Source organism: Chiloscyllium plagiosum, unplaced genomic scaffold (assembly GCF_037043375.1).
Source record: "Chiloscyllium plagiosum isolate Xiang-an unplaced genomic scaffold, Cpla_swu_hap1 HiC_scaffold_32, whole genome shotgun sequence".
NCBI lineage: Eukaryota > Metazoa > Chordata > Chondrichthyes > Orectolobiformes > Hemiscylliidae > Chiloscyllium > Chiloscyllium plagiosum.
The window spans coordinates 11,621,098-11,641,970 of record NW_028270170.1 but is presented as its reverse complement, the minus strand read 5'-3'; the positions used below and the strand labels follow the sequence as shown (position 1 = coordinate 11,641,970).

General features: G+C 38.7%; 2 protein-coding genes across 2 annotated transcripts in view; one reads left to right on the top strand and one right to left on the bottom strand.

Moving 5' to 3' along the window:
• wipf2b (WAS/WASL interacting protein family, member 2b) overlaps positions 1-18,149 on the top strand; it is a 47,455-nt gene extending 29,306 nt beyond the window's left edge. The window contains exons 5-8 of the mRNA XM_043674868.2: positions 2,345-3,001; positions 10,124-10,330; positions 12,560-12,661; positions 14,465-18,149. Of these exons, the coding sequence (XP_043530803.2) occupies positions 2,345-3,001; positions 10,124-10,330; positions 12,560-12,661; positions 14,465-14,505 (1,007 nt within the window). The 3' untranslated portion in view covers positions 14,506-18,149. The remainder of the gene's footprint in view (positions 1-2,344; positions 3,002-10,123; positions 10,331-12,559; positions 12,662-14,464) is intronic.
• LOC122539629 (leucine-rich repeat-containing protein 46-like) overlaps positions 5,910-20,873 on the bottom strand; it is a 53,146-nt gene continuing 38,182 nt past the window's right edge. Inside the window, exons 9-10 of the transcript XR_015752480.1 lie at positions 9,733-9,855; positions 5,910-6,001 (exon numbers count right to left, since the gene is read on the bottom strand). The gene's annotated coding sequence lies outside the window, so the exon portion shown is untranslated. The remainder of the gene's footprint in view (positions 6,002-9,732; positions 9,856-20,873) is intronic.

Below are 20,873 nucleotides of genomic sequence, written 5' to 3'. Positions count from 1 at the left end.
ATGCTGTGCATAAATGGTTGCCCTGGTTTTATATTCTTGCTAAGTATGGAAGAATTAAAACTTCATTTGGTAAGGCCTATCGTGGTAATGTCAGTTTTCCACAGGCCTCATTATACAGGTAGACCTGATTACTACAAAAACAAAATACTGTATTGTGAATGTCAGAGATCTGAAATTAAAAGAGAATATGACAGGAATAGAAAGAGAAACTGCATTAGCTTGATGAGAGATCATCAATCTGAAATATTAACCTTTCTCCATAGTTAGTTTCTGACCTGTTAAAATTTTTAAACATTTAGATTTTTAGTCTTGGTCACAGTTGTGAAAAAACACTGAGCTCAGAATTGGTTTTGCCGCCAAATGCCCACTCCAGTATTTGATTCTTAACAGCAAGTAACTTTTTAAAAAAATCATACTTTTTATTGGGACTTCCATATTAGTGTATGACTTGTCCCTTCCCTGAATGTGATAAGTTAGAAATGTATGACTGTTCTCACCATCTGAGATTACATTGTCACTATGTGTGAAAGCTGCAGTGCCCCAAAGTTGCTCCATAAGTAAAGGTTCACATTTTTTTTCCCTGAGCAAGGGCTCCAGTGTCAGTCAACAAGTGTGGCTTTGTAGTACCACTACTGATCGAGCTGATTGAGTTCTGCAGGACACTTTTGCCAGGACAGTAACAACTGGGAGCCAACAACTACAAGGCCTTATTCTCACCAACCAATCTGTCACAGATGCATCTGTCCCATTACAATATAGGTACAGTGTGATCACCACTTGATCCTTGAAAAGACTCTAATTTTCATACAGTGCACACTTCATGTTGTGTGGCATTACCACCAAGCTAGATGTGATCAATTCAGAGCAGATCTAGCAGCTCAAAGCTGGCATCCATGAGATACTGTGGGCCATCAGCAGCAGAATTGTATTCTGCCGCAGTTCGTAACCTCCTGATGTGGCATATCACTTTCTTTATAGTTAATGTCAAGCCAGGGGATTAACTCTGGTTCACTGAAGAGTGCAGAAGGGCATGTCACAAGGAATGTTAAGTATGCCTAAAAATCAGGTGTCAACCTGGTGAAGTAACAACACGAAAGACTTTGTAATGTTTCAGGACAAAAGAAGTCCAGTTAACCAGTACCCCATCTACCAACCTAAATATTCGTTAAATCACACCAATGTGCAACATGTACAAGATGCACGTCAGCATTTCACCAAAGCTCCTTTGGGAGCACCTTCCCAATCTATGACCTCTTGCCACTGAGAAGGGTAAGGACAGCAGATGCTTAAGAATACTGCCTCAACAGGTAAGTTTCTTTCCAAGCCAAATAACCGTCCCTTCACTGTTGCTGTAACTAAGTGCTGGAGCTTTCTTCCTAACAGCACTGTGGAAGTGCCTACACAAGACGAACTGCAGCAGTTCAAGAAAGCTGCTTAGGACCACCTTCTCAAGCACAGTTAAGAATGGGAAAGAGCAACAAATCCTGGTCTTGCCACTGACAGCCACAACCCCTGAAAGAATAAAAAAATGTCTTGTGTAAATGGAAGGCAAAACTACTTTTTAATGAATCAATAAAAGGTCTTGCTTTGTCCATGTTAATTGAGGTTTTGCAGAAGTGTGGGTAAGATTAACTTGTGCTGGGTTTGTGAACGTGTAATCTGTCCCTCGCTCCAGTTTTCCTGTCAGTTAACAAGCTCACAAGAGGTGAAGGGCAGCAATATAATTGCATAACTGATTTTTCCATACCTCTAGTTCGCAAATAGTCAATAATGTTAAAACTGAAGTGGTGGAACATGTATATTTTCCATAGTTTTTTGCAATGCTTTCTCTTGCCCAAAAGTTCATGATAATGGAGAAAAGCAACAAGGATTTGTATCCCCAGTTAACGTCCAATGACTGCAGCTAGAATGTGTAGATAACAACCTAATCATATATAATGCCTTTGAATTTGAATAGGTAGCCAAGTTATAATATTGTAAAAATTATAACTTCTCCCCTTTTCTTTCATCTTCCAATTTTTTCTGTAAAATGGTGTCATGGGCACACACAAGTCAGCCCTGCCAGTGGGTGCTGGTTGGCTTTGAGTGTATATTATGCCTATTTCTATTTCCCAGTTTCACCCTCGCTGGTGCACTCTCAGTAGGGCTGGCTTAGGTATGGGGAATCTGATCACTCAACTAACTCTGTGCTGTTCTACTGCTGACCAGTTAACTGTAGAGTCCAAATCCCTATCGTTCATGAGTTAGGGGCAATCTCAAAAGATCATCAAGGAGTCTAGGGTATAATTTTTAAAGCACTTCACATTTCAGCTACATGTTATTTTTATTTTTATTTTTATTTCAGATCCTGCACCCAGTAGAACGGCACTAAATCCACCTGGCTCAAGATCTGCTGCTCCTCGACCTCCTTCCAGTAGTAACCGCTACAGTGATGATTCTGATGCACAGAGTAAAACGTCTCCTCCAGAGCTTCCAAGAGTTCATCGACCTTCATTACCTGATCTTTCCAGCACATCCCGCCCCAGTAGTGCCAGTGGTGTGAGGCACAGTGCGTCAGCACCGCCGCCACCTCCTCCAGTTGGAAGACGTTCAAACCCACCTCCGCCACCTGTGCATAGCAGCAGAACTCATTCCAGTGGACCATACAACAGAGAAAAACCTTTGCCTCCTACCCCAGGACAAAGGACTCCTGGCAATAGAGATGGACCTCCTGCCCCCCCTTCTGCCAAGCCTCCCCCATCACCAATCAATCCTAGGCTTGGTAATATTCAGAGCCAACCTCTACCACCCCCTCCCCCACCTTACAGGCAACCTCCCCATGTACATAATGGCCCTTCTAGTCCTGGAAACGAGGCTGCCCCAGAATTGCCGCAGAGGCACAACTCGTTATCACGCAAGTCAGCGGGACCAATGCGAGGAATTGCTCCTCCCCCTCCATCTCCTTCACCTTCCCAAAATCGACCGCCACCACCTGCTAGAGAGCCACCAAACCGCGGTGCAGGTAAGAGCTTTGCATGTAGAATAGAGATCAAACATAATGGATGAGAGATGAAATACATTTTATTACTGAGTTAGAAATGATACCTTTTGTGTACAAGAAGACACTTGAAAATTGATTGACCTTAAAAGCCTTTATTCTTGGACTTGGGGGCATTTGTTTAAAATCCAATTTCTGCTGTCGATTCAGTGATTACCGTTGAAAAATGGATATGCTATGGATGAAGCAACAGGGTGAGATATGAAACCCAGCCTACCTTTGGTCAAATAAAAGCAACATTTGTGTACTGGAAATCTGAAATAAAAATGGAAAATGCTGGAGAAACTCAGGTCTGGCAGTTCTGTGGAGAGCGAAACAGAAAAGTCTTTGGATTCAGAGCATAAACTCTGTTAGATGTTGCCAAACCTGCTGAATTTCTCCAGCATTTTCTGTTTTTACTGCCCTTCATTGAGTAGCTTTCCAGTACTCATTGTGGCTATATTTAATGGACTGTACACCAGTCAGAGAGTTAAAAGCACTATTTTGAGGACTATGCACTTCAGAAATTGTTATTATGATATAATGAAATAAGAACTCAGTAACAACTGCAGTGTCCCTGACAGTGTCTTCCCATTTCTTCATATATCATTATGTCCAGCTCATTCAGCTTGAGGATATTTAATGAAGACCCCGTCAAAAATTTGCCCATAGTTCAAGACATGGATTGAACAGCGGGTGATTAAGAAGTAACAATCGGGTAATATTAATTGTAGATTTCAAATAAATATTTAGTCTATAGGAAGAAGTGTAAACTGAGGCATACAAGTAGATTAAAAACATGTTGCAGTCTGAGAGAATGAGTTGGATTAAGAAAGAATACAGCAAGTTTTGACATTTGGATCTATATACAAGATATCCTTTGTTGCAAATTCTAATGTTATGGTTAGAACTTGTCTTTGGGAATCTTATTTTCATGTGCAGAATGCAACATCACAAGCTGCAGATACTCAACTACTGTCACTAAAGATTAATATAATTAACCTCTGGAATAGTGGGGAGAGCATTCTTCTATTTTTAAACCACAGGTGATATGTGTGGCTGCAAGAAACAAGCAATTAAATTTGTTGCCAGTCACGTCAGGAAAAGTGTTATTTTTATTGATGGCATATGGCAGCTTGCTGTGCATCAGAATGTTGCTCCTGATGGTTCATTGTGGGGAGCTGTTAAAATATGCTTTGGTTTAAGTCCAAGTATAATACGTAACATGGCAGCATGTTTTTAGTGACTACATCATTGGAATTCCCATGCAAAAGTAAAAAACATTATTGATTCTATTCATCATAATTGACTCGAAGATGTTTTAAGAAAGTGTTTGTGTTTTTGTTTTGGTGTAATGATCCTTGTAAGTGTGACACCAAGTTTATGCTAACTTTGGACATGGTGAGAGTTTTGGACGCCATTTTACAGGAAGGAATGGAGAAATTGCAGTGTTGATTCATGGCTGAGTGATTAGTTACAGAGAAAGATTAAGGAAGTTGATGGCTTTTTCTTCATTATAGTTGAGAGGTGGGTGTAATTGGAGGTCTTCAAGATTATGAAGAATTCGAAGGTAAATAGAATTCAAGTGTTTCCACTGGTTAGTGAGACTACAGCAAGACTTCACGCATTTAAAATCAAGGATTGAAAAGGAAAACTGGAAGAAATGTCTTTACTGACACAATTTAGCCATTGCGCATATATGGAGAGCAAGTGAGAATAGCTTTGACTCAGGATTTCATCCACAAAGCAGCATCAGCAGAGAGCTGAATGCACCACATAACCTGTTTCAATATTAGACTACTCTGAGTCTGTGATATTTATGACTGGCATCAAGAGCTCTTTCTTGCACACAGTGTATTAAACATGTGGATGGGCCTGCATGGAGTACATTAGATGCAAAACTTCTGGAGTCATTTACAAAACTGCTGTATCCTGTGGTGATGGGAAGGGTAGTTATTCTGAAAGGCTGAGTTCAAATGAGGGCAGTATGTGCAATGTATTAAAGGGATTTGATAGGTTAGGTACAGGAAGCCTCTTGCCTAAGTGGGACAGTACAGATAAGGCCCATAATCTTAAAATTAGAAATAGATCATTTCGGAGTGAAATTGCTATTAATCTTTCACACACAGGGCAATGGCTAACTATAACTACCTTTCTCAAAAGTTTACAGTTGCTGTACTTAAGATTGAATTGGATATTTTTCAGCAAGGATGTTAAGCTACATGGAGAAATGTCAGGAAGTAAGGTTGAGATAAACACCTGCAATGATCTATTTGAATGAGAAAGCAGGTTCAAAGTGCTGACTGCCTTGCACCAATCATAATATTTCAAAAATGGTTTTTCTTTTCTGTATTTATCATGTCATCGTCTTTTTAGATTACTTTCTATTTGTGCAGCTTTTAGTGAGGGCTTGGACACCTAAATCTCTCTTCTCATTCTCAATTCACAGTTCTTTGACATTAAAAAAAATCCAGTCGGTCCTCCTTGATTTTGGTGCTTCACCTGTTGCAGTTTTGCCCATTCGTAATCTGCCCCAAGTCCATTCTTCATGCCTCCTTCGAAACAATTAGCTGGGATATTCAGCATCAACAATTCTTTGTTTTTTTTTTGCTGGATTTCTAACTTAATTCCATCGACAAACTTGGACGGATATCATTTCTCTGCTGCAGTGTTTCCTGAATGTTTTACTAGTGTGACTTCATTTTAGTGTTTTGGACGTCTTTTGACCCGGAGTGAAAGTTTTCATGATAAGTTGAGCAGACTGGGCTGAGGCAAAGCTTTTGTGACAAGATGTTTTTGGAATGTTGGAGTCCATATGGCAGATTCTGAATGAATTTTCGGTATTTAATTGTTTTTCAACTACTTCCACTACTCCACCTGGAATCCACCACGTATTTGATCAATCTTTGAAGAATTTCTTGATATAATTCATAAATTTGCATTTTGCAAGTCTGCAAATCCTTGAGGAACACCACCAGCTGCAGTCTGCCAATCAGGATGCACTCATGTTATTCAAAAACGTTTAAAATACTAAGCATTAATTACTCGATTAATTGAATAATACTGCAGTAACTGTCACATCAAATTATGAAGTCACTGAAAGGTTTTGGAAAAGAAACATGGTTCATGAGAGATCATTCTCTCCAGACTGTAAGTCAAAGTTTTTAAAGAATAAAATACAATCATCAGGTGTAATTTGTTGAAAGACAAAGTAGAAGGACATTTACAATTTGTGCATAGATCTGGATAAATCACTTGTCCTGCTGACCTCTAAGGGTTCAGGGCTTTACATCGTAAACTCAGAGCTGAAGCCCTTCAATTAAGTATAAGATTAGGAAGTGTTGCTGCAACTGTAAAAGGCACTACTGAGTCACACATGGCTTATTGCAAACAATTTTGGTCCCCAGATCTGAGGACAGATGTAATGCATTGGAGGCAATTCAGAAGAAGTTCACTCAATTGATTCCAGAGATGAGTTTATCCTATGAAGAGAGATTGAGCAGTTTAGGCTGTAGTTTATAAGAATGAGAAGAAATCTAATTGAGGTATGTAAGGTGCTAAATAGGATTGACAAAAATGTAGAGATGATGTTTCTTTGTGGAACAATCTAGAATGTGATGGGGTAGAAGATTCAAAACCGATGAGAAATTATGTCTGAGTGTGGTGGATACATTGAGTAAATCTGAGGATGTAATAGACCAGTTTTAAATTAGTAATAGGTTGAAGGGTTATGGAGAGCAGCAGGAAAGTGAAGTTGAGGCTGAGATGAGATCAGCCATGATCGTATTAAATGGAGCAGGCTCAAAGGGCTACTCCTTCTAGTTATTACGTTTTCTGTATAGAAACGCAGCTGAATAATGAAAATTAATGGGCAACTTTTTTATCCTCTCAATTTCTCAAGCTCTACCTGTGCTATAACAAAAAGCCTCTGATTTCTTTGGTTGCACATCAATGGTTTGAAACAAGAATTGATCCTGTCTGCTTGTAGTCATTCTTTTTTTGAAAAAGACTTTTAGACAGGGTATTACACCTAATGCCGGCAAATTCACTGTTTAACGCAAATCTTATGGTAGCTTTAGAAAAGAAAGAGAAATATCTATTCTATATAGGGGCAGGAACAGTGCCAGGGACCTGGGTTCACCTCCGATTACTGTCTGTGTGAAGTTTGCATGTATTTCTCGTGTCTGCTCAGATTTTTGTTGGGTACTTTGGTTTCCTCCCACTGTCCAAAGGTGTGCCGGTTAGGTGGATTGGCCATGGAAAATGCGTGTTTATGGGGAAAGGATAGGGCAGTGTCTGGGTGAGATGGTCTTGGGAGGGGGTGGGGGATGTGTCAGTGCAGGCTCAATAGGCTGAATGGCCTCTTTTTGCATTGTGCAGATTATATAATAATTCCTCTGTGTCATACACAGTTCCATTTCTTTAGAAGATTTCTATATGAACTATAGTTTCCTGCATCTACTTCTGAAATACATACTAGTTTGTAATTCAAATTGAGATAATGTTTGTCATTATGGCCCTTTACAAATGTAAAATATATGCAATAAATTTTTGACTGCATAAATATGTTCAGATCAATTAGTATATTGCAGAATCTAGGTCGAGTGGGCCATAGAATTTTCAATCTTAAATCACAGAAATTGGTTCCATGTACTGCAAATATTAGCAGTGATATGGTCTGAGATTGAAGTAACTTTGGCTGTGTTGGAGGCTTATTTATTACACTCCTGTGACACACTTTGAATTGTTTTATTATATTAAAGGTGCTATAGCAATGCTTTTATTATTATTCAGCAAGTTGTGGGAAACCAGGTAAGATGACAGCCCAGCCTGATCCTGTTTTCATGTAAATCTATTTGCTCCCACGTCCACCAAGCAGGTACAGGAAATCTGACCAGTTTTTCCTTACTGTTGTTCTGAGGTGAGACTGAAACTTGGATTTTAATTTTTTTGGGTTGATCTAGTAAGGATTTGGCACGTACAGGAGAATTGGGTATAGATTATGCTATGTAATCAAAGTGAAGAATGTCTTGATAATTTATCATTCACAAAAGTTTATTGCTGACTCATTCCGATCCTCAGATCAGTGATGATTCAATGGGCAAATCCAGCCCAGATTTGTTAATTCTACAGGTATTTTTGTCAAATTTACTTGAGTGTAATGTGTATAGGAATACAGAAACAAAGCATATAGCTGCAGTGCAGGAGGATTTTAATCCCAGAAACTCTAGACATCAGCTTGTGTTTAATCTCTCAACAGTGCCCTTCCTATCTGCTCTTCTTTCCCTTATATTATAATGTGGTGCCCCTTTCATAGACAGCATGATACTTGGATTGTTCTGAAAATTTCATAACTTTAAACAGAAGAGCTTGAATATTGTGTTTCCATATGCAAAAATATACAAATGTATTTGGTAGCAAAAGGCTATTTACCCTAACAATCTCCAAGTTTATCATAAATATTGCTTTTCTTAGTTTTACTTGCAATGTCAATTTTGATACCCATCTCTTGTAGCTAGTTCCAAAATGCATCCTCCCTTAATTATATAAATCATAGATCGATAAAGTAAAAAAACAGGACCTTCGGCTCATCAAATCTGTGCCACCAAGAATACACCACTACTTGCACTCATCCCACTTTCCTACACAGGCCCATAAGTTTGAATGTTATGACACCTCAGGTGATTGTCCAAGTATTTCTTTTAAAGGTTGTGAGGTTCCCACTTGAACTATCCTCCCAGGCAGTACATTCCACACCTACACCATCTTTTGGATGAAAGGATTTTGCTCAAATTCCCTCTAAACTTCCTGCCTTTCACTTTAAAAGTGGCCCCTTGTTCTTGACCCTTCATCTAAGGGATCAGCTGCTTTCTGTCCACAATGTCCATGCCCTCATAATCTTATACAGCTTTATCAGGTACCCCCTCAACCTTCCCTGTTCCAAAGAAAACAAACCAAGCTTATCTAGCCTCTCAACATAGCTAAAGTGCTCCATTCCAGACAGAATCCTGGTAAATCTCCTCTCACCCCCTCCAGCGCAGTTGCATCCTTCCTATAAGTGGTGACCAGAAATACACACACTACTCTATTTGTGGTCAAACCAGAGGTCCAGCGTAACTTCCTTGCTCTTATAATCTGTGCCTCAAATGATAAAAGCAAGTGTCCCGTATGCCACCTTAACTAGCTTATTAATCTGTCCTGCTACCATCAGGGGTTTGCGGTCAAGCACCCTGAGTTCCCTCTATTCCCCTGAGCTTCTTAGTTTCATGCTATTCGTTGAGTAAAAGCTGATAAATTGAATAAGATGCTCTCTATGATTGTTTGGAATGCAAGCTCATCAAGAACTTTTCAACTGTGTCTGACTTAATAAATTCTTAGATGTTCTTTTGCCCTTTGGGTCCCAATTTTTATTTTAAAGAGAGTCTTAAATGGGCAGGCTAATTCCATGCATGTTGCCATATTCTTACACTTTCTTTTCTTGCCGTGTCTAGCTGTAATAAATCTGAGTTATCACAAGTCCTGTCACTTCCCCTAAATGGTTACATTAATCAGAACAAATTGTTGAAAATGGTATTAGTTGTAGAATGCAATATAATTGGTGTCTGAGACATTATGGATATAAGACCATAAGACATAGGTGCGGAAGTAAGGCCATTCGGCCCATCGAGTCCACTCCGCCATTCAATCATGGCTGATGGCATTTCAACTCCACTTACCTGCATTCTCCCCGTAGCCCTTAATTCCTTGTGACATCAAGAATTTATCAATTTCTGCCTTGAAGACATCTGCTCTTTTTGAAAATAGCTTGTGTCTGCAAATGTTGGCTGCTACATAAGAAACTGCATAGAAACCAAATAGAAATAGGATGAGAGCACTAAATGATTATTTGACTGGTATTGATTATGAAAGTGTAGTTTGGATCGCACTAAGTTCATTTTTGGAAAAAATCTCTTGTCTACAGTGATAACCATCAAATCTTGAAGGATTTGCTTCTTTTTGTATCTGCACTTTTAGGTAACTCTGAAAAGCTGTTTGTGTTTAACTATAAATGTATTTTCTCATGTGCCACTTGATATAACTTGTTAAGCACTTTGTTCCTGTGTGCAGCTCCCCCACCACCTCCCCCAGGAACACGGAATGGAGCTCGCGAGGTCCCTCCCCCGCCACCACCGTACAGGACACCTTCAGATCCTCCAAATCGTGGGAAACCCCCACCACCACCTCCAATGCGAACGCCTGCACCCCCTCCTCCACCTCCACCTATAAGAAATGGACATAGGGATCCTGTTGGACTATCTTCCAAACCACATACAGGTAAAAGAAGAGAGAATAAATGTCAAATTTATGATGGGTTTTAAATCTGTTCAGTCATTCACTTTCTGATGGGATTTTCGGTGACTGTAAATTTTTGGCGAGATACTTTCAGAAGATAAATTCAAGATGTTTATTACTTTTTTCTGTATTTCCCACCACTTAGGAAAATTGGCACAAAATTAAATTCTTTTCTTTTATTTATGCAGATATTCTGGAATGTTTTTGTAGCAGAAATGCCTGTCTCCCTCTGACCTTCCTTGTAATATTTATTCTGGCTATACCAGTCTTCCCATTAGTGAATTAATGCGTGCAGACAGTTTCTAATACAAAAGCCACGTATAATCAGGATAAAATTGTTATCAAGCAAACTGAAACTTGTAACTGTTGTCACATTCACACAAGTAGACTGAAGCATTTTCCTAATAGCAGTATTACATATATTTTGGGTTTTTATTTTGCCAATTTGCTCCTCCATACTCAGATCCTTTTTACTTTGCCCATGGGATGTATGCATCACTGACCTGGCCAACATTTAATGCCCACCTCTAATTGCACTTCAGAAGGTGCTGGTGACTTGTCGTCTTCAACCCGCGCTCGCGCGCACACACACAGTCTTCCATGTGTAATCCTATGCTATAACTGCCAACTAGTTAGTCTATGGAGTAAGCATCACAAGGTGAGCCTTTGACCTAACATCCATTCACACGTTTTCAGTGCCATTGAATTAATGATCAGAACAGGGAGTTTCAGCTAATTTATTTTCTCTAGTAAAAGAAAACAATGAAATTATTTGTGAATAATGGAGTGAAGGAAAAAAAATCAGTAGATTTAGTTTTTTTAAGCTTTATTCTTTAACCTTATTGGAGTCTCCTTTACTGTGTGCAATTGTCTGGCAAAAAAGGGAAAGAAGATATGGGTGGGATAGGTATGGACCAAATACAGGCAAATGGGATTAGTTTAATTGTGTAAACTGGGTGGCATGGGCAAGTTGCGCCGATGGGCCTGTTACCATGCTATAAAGCCTCTATGACTCTAATATGTCTCACTCAGTGCTTTTTTTTCCAAACTTGGGAGATATGAGAGAGCCAGCCATAGTGAATTGCTCTTCGAGATGCTGCTCTTACTCTTCTGAAACGTGGCTATGCCCTGCTGCCATCTTTTCTATAACTGGCATCATGACATAGGCAGCTGACATTAATAACTAGCCATATGGTCAACACAGACACAAGCCTGTAGGCACCATAACACTGTGCCAATCGTATCTTGCATGTGGAAAGTCCAGACACAAGCCTATGCTTTTTTTAGATTTTCGCGTTTCGAGCTAGTATTATGGCTCATGTATGTGGGAACTGATTAAAATGGTGAAGCTGCTTTCACTAATGACATTTTAACTTGGAGGTTTTAATGTAATCTATGTCTATGACCAGAGGGCATAGATTTAAGCTGAGGAGTATGTGATTTAGAGGAGATCTGAGGAAGAATTCTTTCACCCAAAGGGTGGAAGAAATATGGAACATGCTGCCAGAGTGTGTGGTGGAGGCAGATACTCTTGTAACATTTAAGAAATATCTGGATGAGTACTTAAAATGCCAGGTATATAGGATTAGTGTAGATTGCAGTTTCTTGGTTAGCATAGACAGGGTGGGCTGAAGGGTCTGTTTTCTGTGCTGTACAACTCTGAAAGCTGTCACCTATTCAGTTTTGGATTAAACCAGTCTAAACCTTGGACTCCAAAGAAACACATTTCCAGAACCTATTTGTTTTCTGACATGGTAAATGTTTTGAGAGTTATTGGTAGCTTAGAAACTGTAGGTATGCTCATGGTCTGCACATGTTCTGCTCTCGCCAGTTTTGTGCTTTTAGCAACATCTTATAATCAAGTCGAGAGAATAATAGAGTTTCAGTCAGTTATTAGGAGAAAGTGAGGACTGCAAATGTTGGCTATCAGAATCGAAACATGTGGCAGTGGAAAAGCACAGCAGGTCAGGCAGCATCCAAGGAGCGGGCTAATCAACACTTCAGGCATAAGCCCTTCATCAGTTTGTTCAGTTATTGTCAACTTGTAGAATCCCATTGTAACCCATTGGAGCTGACATGGTGATGCTCATTTACTAGAGTGGCAGAGTTTTCTGATCAGCTCATCGCCTTCATTCGTCCAGAATACTCCTAATTTGCATTTACTATTTGAATGTTAAAAACTCTATTTTAAAAATTTTCTCTCTCTCCTAGATGACTTTGAATCAAAATATTCATTTCATCCAATGGAAGACTTCCCGGCACCGGAGGAATATCGACATTTCCAAAAAACGTACCCAAGTAAGCTGAATAGAGGTGAGTTCCTCCTGTTAACTGTTTGTTTATGTGCAAGGATTCCAGTTTTAATTGAGTGTTCAGCACACTCACTGATGAATCATTTGTTAAACATGACATCTCTGCTCATATAAAACAGGTTTACTTGAAGGGAGTTGTCTTCATTTTTATTCTTGAGACTTAGGTCCTGTAGGTATCAATCCGAGAAAAATATTTTTACGAGTGTGCAACTAATAATACATTGTGTTACTTAGTTACTTTTAAGTGGTTTACAGTGCTATGACAGACCATTCAGCCCAACTGGTTTATGTTTGAGATTATTGAGTGAGCATCGTCATATTCCATTTCATCATTCATCAAAGCCTTTATTTCTTGTGTTTATCTGGCTCCCCTCAATCACATCTGGTTTGTCTGTTCCATGGTATGAGCTTGCTTCATGACAACATAATTTTTCAGTGTGATTAAATTTAGTGTCTAAGTATTTGATGCACTGATATAAATTGCAAGTATCCATGTGAGAGAAGAAATGAAAGGAATGAAGTTTATGTGGCCCTTGTATCGTGTTCAGACATAATTCATTCCATTATGGAATATATTGGACTTGATCCCATCTTCATGCCTGACTTAATGCTTCTATATTTAGAGAAACAATGTTTTTAATTTTGAACAACTCAAATAGTACAAAAGCAAACAATCAGTACCTTCTGGAGTAATGTCTACACCATTTCTGGTGTTGAAAATTACATATATAACACACAGGACCAGGAGTCAAAATGTGTTTGGATGATGATGCAGCAATCCTGATGTGAATTCCTATCAGTTATCATCTTAGACGACTACAGACCAGTGCTGCTCGGTGAAGAAGGCCTACCGCCATCTTTGTAAGGCAGCAAGGGGTGGCTAGAAATTTGACTGCAGTGTCATCAACTGTGTTAAGTAAACGAAATAAATTGACTGAAAATGGTGACAGTAACCCAAGAGACCAACTTCTAAAGACTAACTGCACATACTAAATTTTATAGCAAAGCAAGGCAAATGAAAGTATTCAATCTGGTGTCTTAAAATTTTATCTGTATGTTTAGAGAGTACATTTAACATTTATGGCAGTTTGGAGCTAGAAATGGAGGAGTTACAAAACTATTTGAATCGACTATGAATATGTCCGTTTAAACCATTGGATTCATGTTATTAACATCCCTGGCGACCATATAAACAGGGTTTTCATTTACATTTACATATTCAGGCATTTAGTATCAATTTCAGTCCCCCTCAGTGACTTGCACTGAGCATGGGGAAGCTAGAGTTTCTTAAATGGCTACTGACGAATGGCAATGTTCAGGAAATTTATTGAAATAAATTCCTACAGAGCTACAGGGAACGAAGTACTTAAGTCCATAGGTATTGCAAATACCCGTTTAATTCCTCTCTTTAGTGTCAATTCCAACCTTGTCTTGTTCATTCTCAAATGCACCGTCTACCCAGTTGAATTGTGCTTTTTAAGACAGGCTTGATTCACCGAGCAGCACTGGTCTGTAGTCGTCTATGATAACTGATAGGAATTCACATCAGGATTGCTGCCCATCCTCTCATTCGTGTCTTACAGATGAGTTTCTAGTCGGATAAAGCACCACAGGGATGGAATAATTCTCCATTGTGGGCCAATTCTTCAGGAGGAAGGAGGGAAATGTTGTAATAAGCTGTATATCTGGTCCATAATTCAATTAAATGCTGCAGATCATCGTCATAAGGCTTGTATAATCTAATTAATCCTGTCCAACGCTTTACTGTTTGCTGATGCATTTTTTTATTCTTCATTTCTTCCAGTTGTTCGAGGGGCACCACCTCTTCCACCTGTTGCAAGGTGATCTGTGACTGTGTGGGTTTGGCTATTCCCTGCCTTCCCTGTTGTGGAAGACTGATGCTTTCCCTTCCTTCCTTTTTCCTGGTGTACAGCTCAAGATCCTTAACCACTTCACTACGTTGAGACAAAACCTCGTCAGATCTGCTTAGAGCATGTATCCTAATCTGAGATTTCTGTGATTCAGATTGCACAATCTTTGACCTTCACATCTTTCAGCTCCAGGAATTGTCACTGCAATTGGGCTGAGCTAATGGAAAGTTGACTGCAATGTCATGTTTTTTATGAAGTTGAGGGTTTGTAAGATGTTTACAGCTACCAGAGTTCCAAGAATGCATGCCCAAATTTCACTACAAATGAATTGGAATATATGGAATAATGTGGGTCTTGCTTCAGTCTGTACTAAGTGGTTAAAATAATTTTTTGTGAAATGGATGCTGATTTGAAAATATCCTTGGACCTCTGGTAGATTGGTACAGTTATGGAACACTATTGGGTACACATGGACTAGTTGGTAAGACTAAAATTCCCACACTACATTTATTGTTTTGAATTTTTATTCCAATATCTAGCTGGTCCTTGCCTTATACATTGTCATGTTGTTGGTACCAGGTTTATTATAATGTATTTACTCAAGTACAGGAGATATAGTAATCATTGTTATAATTCTTTATTTGTAATTGTACAGAGCTTGTGAATTAGGTAATGGTGGGCTTGATGGAAGACATCTCAGATAAAGGACTGACTTGTTTTGATTGCTTATCCTATCCATAGCAGAGGTTTCGTCTTTTATTTAATCTGGAGCAGCAGAGCTCATGTTGAGGGATGCTGACTGAGTGTGTCATTTACCAGGCACAAATAAAGTCTCTTCTTGGCACGCATTGGGTATGAGAGTTTATCAGCTTGGCATTCACCAAGTTGGGGTGATGTCGCCTGGTACGTGCTAGGTACGAGCGATGTGAAATGCACTGTGCATTTTTTTTAAAGCTGTAACTTCAGGCCAAAGCACTTTGAATTTGGTGTTTTTTTTTGTGTGTTTGTCTGTAATGTGGTACTTTCATACTATTCTTGGGAGCCCTGTACACTGTTCAACAGGCGGCATGTGCGGTGCTACAGTACCAGCGAGTCTAAATCTCTCTTTATAGGAACAACAGTAATTTCTTCCATAGGTAAACATTCTTCCATCTCTTTTTTTACTTTCTGTCTCTCTCTCTCTCTCTGCATTGTTAGGAAGTGGGGTTTGCATTAAGATCTTGGGATGTGAGAATGTGAAAAATGCTGAACAATCTATGGAACTGTTGGCAGCCTTCCATTAGAAGTTTTTTGACAGAATTATAGTTATATAAAGGAAGGGGAACGGAGTATACATCAGTAAATCGATTCATGATCAGCTAATAGATTTGTTTGCTGTTGGTTTTTAATATTTTATTAATCAATCAGTTTTTTTTTTGAGCCAATCATTATGGGTACAGCCCAGTATTTTATTCTCACTTGATTATTGTGTAGATCCTGCAAAACACTGATGTGATTGCTGTATTAAGACAGAATTCTGAAATGGATTATGTTTAATTGTGTGCCTGACCTTCATACAAGGCTGCTAGTTTACAGCTTCCTTGAGTAAAAGGTGGGTGGTTGTCCCTGGAATACTGGTGGAGATCCTGGAAACTCGCCATGGAGTTTGATTCATTCAATCACTGTAAAGCTGGATGACTTGTTTGCTGGAACAGTTAGTTGGCACAGCCTAAAAGGTATCTTTGTGTATTTTTTTAATGTGTTAACTTTCATGTAAATGTTGTTTGAATGCACCTACCTTAACAAGACAAAGCACTCTGCATTGGTTCATTTGGTTGGTGTAGGGAAGAGCATTCTCATGAGTGCTACTGCAGGTATAAGTGGATCACACTTACTCTCATGAATTAATATCCCTAGCAATGCAGTTACTGAGAGCGATATTTGATTCGCCCTGTCGAAGATGCTACAAAGCAAGAGTCTGGCTGCCATTTTTTTTTTTGAAAACTTGAAATAAGCCTGTGGAACACAGAAAAGCCCTCTGCTACATGATCTCCTGAGTGGCATCAGTTACCCTTATGGACTGTGTGCAGATCAGTACCACGGTTCAGAAAAACACTTGTATTACCACATTTTCAATTTTACATTTGTGAAACATCATTGACAGGTACTGTAAAAGTAACACTAAAATGTGTTTCATCATGCATGGAACGATTATATAGGATTTTGACTCGCTGGTTTGTAAAGTAGAAAATGTACTTGCAAATATGCTCAAGTTTATCCTACATTTCTTAAGCGTGACAATGGGATGGTTTTCTATACTGTACACTAGTGCATGCAATTCAAATACTGCAGAACTGGCCCACCATGCTTTGTCCAGGTATCAATGGACCCAGTGTGTTTGCATTCGCTTCTGGCTGCGGTTTCAATAGTGTAGTCAGTGAACATGAAGAACTTTGTATAATAATCATTTGAACCAATAACTCTAGTGACCATTCCACAGAATAGTCTGGTCCAGTACTGGTGACGTCTTTGTTTCTTGTTGAAAATCTGGAATTTGTATCCTTAATCATCCAGCACACACCAAGAAAGGAAAAAGCAAACAGTGAATGAACTGGGCAAACAGCAGACTGACAGGTGATGAGCAGAATTTGTGGGTTTTAAAATAAATTGCATTTGCAGCATTTACTGCAAGTGCCATAGAGATTTTATCAGTCGTCTTCAATACAAGACTGAAATCTGGGATTTGTAGTACAGGTTTGAAATGTGCAATTATTGGCACTGGTACTGACACATACAGTAATACCAGTGCTGGTATGTCTAATAATCATGCCAGTACCCTCTACATATAATGCCAGCTTTATTATTGGTATACATAGCACCAGCTCCCTAATGCATGGTGTATGTAATATGCCAGTCCAGTACAGGTCCAGTATTTTTTTTTGTTTTGTTTTCTTCTCATTTTGCAAATGCCACAAACATTGTGCCTTACAGAATGCACCGGTGTTTCTGTGTTGCTTTGATTTGCTCTTTTATGTGTGTGTGCAAGCACACACAAATAGGACAGGAGGACTTTTCCTTCCATCAGATGTTGCCTGTTTTGAGTCCTGTGAATATTACCATTTCTGTGTCATCTGAGGCCACCAATGGTGGGTTTCTTTTCTCCCCCCTCCAGTAGCTTTTCTGTTAACATGGTGGGTACTCTGCATTCGAAATATTATTTTTAAACAAATTAACCTCATTATTATTAAAGTTCTGTTTAGCTGGATTAATTTATTGTCTTGATTTATCTTTCATTTTATGGTAATCTAATAGTTTTCTTGTCCCCCTCCTATGGTTGATCTGTGCAGGGTTTGGGGTAGTCTCTGACTATGGATATGGAGTGTGCTGTAGTTTCCCCTGCTATGCAATTCTTGATTATGAAAACAAAACTTTGTAATCACATTTCTTTAAATGGTACAGCAGCTCTTCTGTGGGATTGAAATACACAGAAGATTTAAAAAAGGACTCAGATATGGAGATTGCAATAACTGAAACATTAAATTCCCTTGTTAATTGCTGTATCATGCAGGCCAGCTGGACTTGGTTCTCTGTTAATTATCAAGAAAATTGAAATAAAAATAATCACTTTAATTTTTCTTATTTTGAGTGTTGAAGTGTGATTTGCTGTTGACTCCGTTGTTACTATTCTATTTCTTGGTTCATTTTCAATGTAAGATTATTTGTGTGTTTTACAGGAAACTGCATTACTCTTAATTTCTGTTACTTAGAATGCGTAAGAAAATAACACCACCATATCCTTACCCATTTGCCAAAATGTGAGGCAAGAGAAGAAAAACAGCAGTTTTTTCTCTGAACTCTTTCATACCAAAGAATCCTTTGCCAACTTAAACAAGTTGCGCACACAAAAAAAAAACCTCTAGATCCTTAAATAACATTTGGTTCCTTCTGCAAGTGCTTCAAGTTGCATTTTCCCACTGTGAAGCAGGTGGAATTAGATCTCTGATCCATTTTTTCATTTGCCTGATTGAGGATTGTCATATTTGTACAGTCTGTCACAGACAGTATTGCCTCTTAGAAATAGATAGCTCCATGTGAAATGGAAGGAGAAAATATTTGTGCATTCCTTAGGTTGGCAGTGCTACTTTTGCATCTGAATTTAGGACTTCCAAGCAGATGAATGTCTGCTGCAAAAGCAGGTGAGGAAATTTCATATTGAGTCTGCTATGAGGGCCACAGCAGCAATTGAGTAGTCAATGGCAAAAGAAAACAAGTCACCTGATGTCTCAGGGCAGGAATCTTGATTAACTTTTAAGAATAGGATTTAATGGAACCACCATTGTGATAAGTCATTTTCACTAACTCGTCTGACAATGTAATGAACAGTAATTTCAACAACTCCCATCTTGAATAAAATATTCACCCAAAATGCCGTCTTCAGAATAAAAATAGGCTTGAAATGATGGAAACTGCAAATATCTGGGCATGTCCATGAAATAATCAAGTTCTAAGACATCTTTAGTAAACTGGATGTTCTGCATTGCAATAAAATCATCAAACTGTTAACTTTCTAAAAATTCAACTTTAATTAATAGAACAAAGCTTTATGAAATTAATAACATTGATGTTAATTATTTAAAAAACAAGAACAATGTGGGAGATATACCACTTTGCCACTTGTAGTCCTGTGATTTGATATAATTCAATGTTATTGTATTGTAAGTAGACAGTCCAGGAAAGGTTCACTAAAGTTGATTCCAGGTATGGAGGGATTTTCTAATGAGGAGAGCTTGAGTAGGATTGGCTAGTACCCATTGGAATTTCGAAGAATGACAGGAGACCATGCTGATACTGAAGATTCTTGTGGACTTGACAGTATATTTGCAGGGAGGTTATTTCCCCTGTATGGACAAATCAAGGTCCTGTGGGCATAACCTGACAGTGAGGGGTTGCCCATTTAACACAGGTGAGGAATTTCTTCTTTAAATTTGTGGGATTCAAGTATAATCAAGACTGAGATAGCTAATCAGTAAGAGAATCAAGGGTTATGGGGGAAAAAGCAGGAAAGTAGAATTAAGAATTGCAAGAGCAGCCATGATCTCTGAAGGGCAGAGCAGATTTGATGGGCTGAGTGGCCAATTTCTGGTATCTTTTATGTCAGGAGCAGGGGTGGCAAAACAATTACGAGGGGATAAGTGTTCAAGTTAAGAATGTTACTGATACATAAATGCATCTACTACACTGGGTATTTACTGTGAGTTACCAGAAGTTCAAAGTGTGTTCATTAACAATGCTTTAGATGGTAAAAGTTTTGAGTAAATGATGCACTGAATCAAAAATACCATTTTATGGAAAGGAGTATAGGTTTCAGGCCTAGTTAATATCCAGTGACTGGAAAGGACACATGTGAATGTTGAGTGTAGATAGAATGCATGCCTCAAATTTTCTGCATTGTAACAGTGATGTTTTAATAATGGATGGTAAAATGCTTCAGATGTCTTAAGGTGGTCTCAGGTTTTAGATTAATGAAAGTCCATTCTATAACTATCTCAGATGCCTTCTTTAGACTCAGAAACCATATTTGTATTTTTATTGCCTTGCTTGATTAAGTCATTCTCCTTTCGGGATCACCCCAATAGTTCTAACATTGCATGTGCCAAGCTTCCTGAAATGTATTTTTGGTATAGAGCTGCTGAAACTTTGAGCAGGATACTTGTTAAAGTCCTTTGACAAATGATCATTTGGTTTGCATAAGAGACTACAATAAATATTCTGGAATGTTTTCAGAGATAGGAGAAATATGACAAAGCGAGTTAAGATCCACTGGTTTGGTGTAGCCATTTGTAAAATTATGTAATTGTGGCAAAACTCTGGTAATGAATGTGGACTTTGACTACTCATTAATAACTACTCAGTCCCTGTCTTGCCAAATTTCAGTGATTTATGTACTGATAGATAATAAGCTTCAGAATTGACAGTCTGGGAGATGAGCTTCCCTTTATTATAAAGCACTGATGCCTTCTGGATAAGAGTGTATGTCCTGTATTTAAAGTGAACAAAATGTATCTATATTAATAATGGCTTGTTGAGCAGGGTAAATATCTGAATTATGATCATCCTTTTAATGGGCTTCAAAACATCATAGAATCCCTATAGTGTGGAAATAGGCCTCTTGGCCTAACAAGTCCACAAAGACCATCCAAAAATGATCACGCCCAAACCCATTCCCTCACACTATTACTTCACATTTCCCGATTAATGCCCCTAACCTACACATCCCTGAACACTATAGGCAATTTAGCATAGCCAATTCACCTAACCTGCACATCTTTGAACTGTAGGAGGAAACCGGAGCACCTGGAAGAA